General features: G+C 42.4%; 1 protein-coding gene across 1 annotated transcript; it reads right to left on the minus strand.

Moving 5' to 3' along the window:
• Nucleotides 1-292: 292 nt before the first annotated feature.
• Nucleotides 293-2,045, minus strand: LOC148137331 (putative G protein-coupled receptor 139). Its single transcript, XM_087983043.1, has 2 exons — nucleotides 1,949-2,045; nucleotides 293-1,185 (listed from the first exon to the last, which is right to left on the minus strand). Exons 1-2 carry the CDS (start codon nucleotides 2,043-2,045, stop codon nucleotides 293-295), a joined length of 990 nt encoding a protein of 329 aa, XP_087839169.1.
• Between the last annotated feature and the right edge of the window lie 2,784 nt (nucleotides 2,046-4,829).

Consider the following 4,829-nt stretch of genomic DNA (forward strand, 5'->3'; position numbering starts at 1 on the left):
TATCACCCTCACCTTCACCTCCTTCCATCTATTACATTCCCAATGCCACTCCCCCAAGTCCCTCCTCCCTACCTTTTATCATAGCCTGCATGGCACATCTTCCTCGTTCCTGACGAATGGCGTATGCCCAAAACGTCAATTCTCCTGCTCCTTGGATGCTGCCTGACCTGCTGCTCTTTTCCAGCAACACATTTTTCAGCTCAAGCAAACATAAAATCTCGGATCTCAGATTGGGATCTTAATCCAGAGAAAATATATATTTAGTGTTTCAGACATTGGCAAGTAAACATCATCAAATTATTTTGATAAACATTGTGAAGGGATATATTATTCCATTTTTCATCTCTGATCTGAATTTCCTCTGGATAACTGCATAAATAAAGGTGTTTGTGCAGCAACTCAGGAGCTGAAGCATGAAGCCAATCTCACTTACAAATGTTGGCAAAGCAACTGGATATCCCAAGTAATCAAATCGTTTCAATATGGAATAAGCAATGAACACCACCCATAACGTGATGAAATTACTAGATATAATAAATAACATAATCATGGAGTTCCTCCGACTCCCCATCTCTGGGTCACTGACACTGTCCCCAGTTTTCTGAGCCCGGAGTCTCCTGCGAGCTCTGTTGGCTAATATAATGTTTCTGACTGTCAATGTGTTTAACAATAGAATCAAAATAAATGGAATGAATGGTGTTATGATGTAATGCATTATTTCAACAATAGTCCAGGTAATCGATGCACTTACATTTGGATGTACTCGACAAAACCATGGACTATTAGAAAGCCAATATCGATAGGAATACATGAAATACCAGACAATGTTCTTCAAACCACTCAGCACAGTCACTGTTCCTAAAACCACACCCACTGTTTTCTTGGTGCAATGTTTACTTCTCAGCTTTTGGCAACATATGGCCACAAACCGATCAAAGGTGAACGTGACCGTGAACCAGACAGAGCAGTCTGTGGCTGCATAAAGCAGAACAGCATGGATGTTGCACAAGGTGACATCATGTAGGAAAAGAAACTCCTCCCGATATGTGATAGGAATTTGTCGTAGTATCAGATCGAAGATAATGACCAGTAGATCTGCCGTTGCCATAGCCACCAGGTAATGAGTGACACATTTGGAAAGGCCACATTTACCCCGAATCAGGATCGTTATTGCAATCACATTAACTTCAAAGAAGAAGATAAATAAATTCATTTATTGCTCAGGTATAATGAAGACATGCTTTTTATTGCTTTATTTAAATGCAATATTGAAACTCATTCTTAATGGGTATCCCATGTTCTTCCATCAAACTGAAACTTTTTCACAAATTTGTTATTAACATTCTAATCAGGATGGATTCTAAATGTGGTGCTTGTCAGAGAATGGAAAAACTGCAGTCAAAGGCAATGATAACTGTGCAGCCAAACAAAAATCAGAAAGCCATGTGTACCAATGTAAAATTCACCACTTTCACAGCTGCTCATGCATCAAAAAGAATACCTTTCACACCCGTACAGAAGCAGTGATGACCCTCGAATAGACTGTTTCCTGAGATGAATGGGACAATGAGAAACTGTTACAATAGCTGTTACAACAGCATCTGCTTTGATCATCCCTGAGAAGGAGTTACAGAAACAACGTGAACAATCAGCTCCCGCAGTCAGAGGGCATAACACTTGCTTGATGATCTGCTCTCTCATGCCAACTGAGCGATTAAGACCTGCATTCAGCAGTAATGTTCTGAAGGAAAGGGGTTAATTGCAGGAAAAGCAGGGACTGTTTCTTCGCCTCACAAATGGTATGTTGTTAATGAATTCTTATTGAAAAACGGAATTGTTATTGATGGCTGGTCATTGCTGAAACGCAAGACAAATCAAAGAAAAGTGTCACAATAATTAAGATAACACACTCCACATCTTAAGACATCATCCTTCACGTGTAACTTACCCGGGACACCAACAGCAGCTAAGACCGGGTAGTAAATCCTCTGTATATCAGTGATCACCCACAGAATCTTCAGCTTGACCATAAAACTAAGAGACATAATTTCCCTTTTGTAAATTACAGTTATTTTGATGATTCTTGTCAGGGATTAGCCAGTTCTCTTTTTGAGAAATTGACAAAACTTCCATCATTTGTAGCAGGCAGAATTCATCAGATCAGAAAATCAATACCCAAGTTAATGAGCCTAATTACAACTACAAACAAAAGTAGATTAGATTAGATTACAGCGTGAAAACAGGCCCTTCGGCCCAACAAGTCCACACCGACCCGCTGAAGCGCAACCCACCCATGCCCCTACATTCACCCCTTACCTAAGACTACGGGCAATTTTGCACGGCCAATTAACCTGACCTGCACATCTTTGGACGGTGGGAGGAAACCGGAGCACCCGGAGGAAACCCACGCAGACACGGGGAGAACGTGCAAACTCCACACAATCAGTCGCCTGAGGCGGGAAATGAACGCGGGTCTCAGGCGCTGTGAGGCAGCAGTGCTAACCACTGTGCCACCATGCCGCCCAAATGAAATCAAAAACTGTAAGGGGAATGTGTGCATGAGCAGGACATGTCCTGACCAGTTAACCCTATCCCTTCTCCCCCAATTACAATCATTCGTCCAAATCTGCATATTATTAGAATAGTCCGTGTTTGACAATTCTAAAAAAGATATCTTCTGAAACAAATCAACAGTGGGTAGTAAGAACAAACCTAAATTAGAAATTATAATGGGAGAGTTTAATTGTCAGTCCATTGAGTGATCTAGTGTTGGCATAATTCAATGGAGACGTTCACTGAGGGGAGAGTCACTGATTTCCCCACCAGCAACGTCCTGGAGCCATTGACTAGAAACTTAACTAAACTAGCCACATAAATGCTCTGGCTTTTTTTAGCACCTGGTGGGCTGAAGATGTCTCTGGGTGCAGCAGCATTTATTTCCAGTCCCTAGTTATTCTCCAGAAGGTGGGGGATGGGCTGCTTTCTTCATCCCTACAGTCCATGTGCTGTAGGTGGACACATACTGCCTAAAGCAAGTCAGAAGCTTGGAATACTGCACTCAGTAACTCACCTCTTGGCTCCCCAAAGCCTGTCTAACATCTGCAAGGCAAAACATAGAAAAGGAATGGAATACACCCCACTTGCCTTGAAACTTTGCATCAGGTCCTTTCCCATTTGAAAAGACTGAAAACCTCCCGTTCAGAGGTGAGCAGAGACCTGGAGAATTTGAAATCTCTGAGGTAGTAGCAACTATCAATTGCTTCAGTTTGGTCAGAGAGTCACAAAGAAAGAGAGTGAAGAGCAGATTCATTCATGTGGGTAAAACCTAAGGAACTTCAGTTGCGTGAATAGAATCGAGAGAGGGAGATTGTTCTTCAAACATAATTTTTTTAAAAATAGTTGTGGGATTAATATGAGTCATAGGGTCATAGAGATGTACGACACAGAAACAGACCCTTTGGTCCAAATCGTCCATGCCAACCAGATATCCCAAACCAATCTAATACCATTTGCCAACACCCGGCCCATATCCTTCCAAACCCTTCCTATTCATATACCCATCCAAATGCTTTTTAAATGTTACAACTGCACCAGCTCCACAACTTCCTCTGGCAGCTCATTCCATACACGTACCATCCTCTGCGTGAAACAGATGCCCCTTCGCTCGCTTTTATATCTTTCCATTCTCATCCTAAACCTATGTCCTCTAGTTTTGGACTACTCTGTCTATTTATCCTATCCATGCCCCTCATGATTTTATGAACTGTATAAGGTCATCCTCAGCTTCTGACACTCCAAGGAAAACAGCCCCTGCGTGTTCAGCCTCTCCATGTACCTCAAATCATTCAACCCAGGCACTATCCTTTTAAATCTTTTCTGAATGTTTCCAAGTTTCACAAGATCAGAATTGCACGCAATATTCCACCAGTGGCCGAATCAATGTCCTGTACAGCTGCAACATGACCTCCCAACTCTCATACTCAATATTCTTACAAATCAAGGAAAGCATACCAAACACCTTCTTCACTATCCTATCTACTTGTGACTCTACATTAAAAGAGGTATGAACCTGCATTCCAAGGTCTTTTTGCTCAGCAACACTCCCTAAGACCTTACCAATAAATATGTAAGTGCTGCTAAGATTTATTTTTCCAAAATGCAGAACCGCGCATTTATCAAAATTAACCTCCATATGTTGCTGCTCAGCCCATTGGTCCATCTGATCAAGAGACCATTGTACTCTGAGGTGACCTTCTTCGCTACCCACTACCCCTCCCATTTTGGTGTTGCCTGGTGTCGTATGGGTACACAAAACATGGGTGTTCCAGACACAGTTGGTAATGAACAAATAATGTTCCCACAGATTGACAAACACATCTACATCGATTTTAAACATTTGGTGAAAGAAGCAATGGAGACATGAGCAAAGGTCAATCCTGCAGCTAATTGTTTGCCTCTGGGTGCACTGCCTCAGATTATGATGGATACAGATTCAATGGAGGTGTTCAGGAGGGAAGTGGCAGGACATAGCCATCAGGTTTTGGTTGTGTTCATAGACCTTTCCCGGAGGTATGAAAAGCGATTGAACAGACTGGGGTGCTCTTCCACAGGAGCAGAGGTGATTGAGAAGAGACATCGATGAGACATTTCCAATCATCAGGAGCACAGACAGCATAGACAGGAAGGAACATTTCCTCTTGATGGAGAGAGCAATGCCTGGAGGGGAGGGGGTGCGGTGTCAATTTAACTTAAAGGGCAGCATGTTTAGAGGAGATGTGAGAGAGAAAACCTTTTCACCCAGATGGTGGTGGGAATCTGGAACGTGCTGC

The sequence above is a fragment of the Chiloscyllium plagiosum genome, unplaced genomic scaffold, assembly GCF_037043375.1.
Source record: "Chiloscyllium plagiosum isolate Xiang-an unplaced genomic scaffold, Cpla_swu_hap1 HiC_scaffold_44, whole genome shotgun sequence".
NCBI lineage: Eukaryota > Metazoa > Chordata > Chondrichthyes > Orectolobiformes > Hemiscylliidae > Chiloscyllium > Chiloscyllium plagiosum.

Bases quoted from the DNA above. Each gene is read 5' to 3' on its own strand.
- LOC148137331 (XM_087983043.1), bottom strand. From the start codon at position 2,045: ATGTCTCTTAGTTTTATGGTCAAGCTGAAGATTCTGTGGGTGATCACT. The intron at 1,186-1,948 runs GTAAGTTACACG...TCTTCTTTGAAG, and splicing joins AGCTGCTGTTGGTGTCCCGG to TTAATGTGATTGCAATAACG.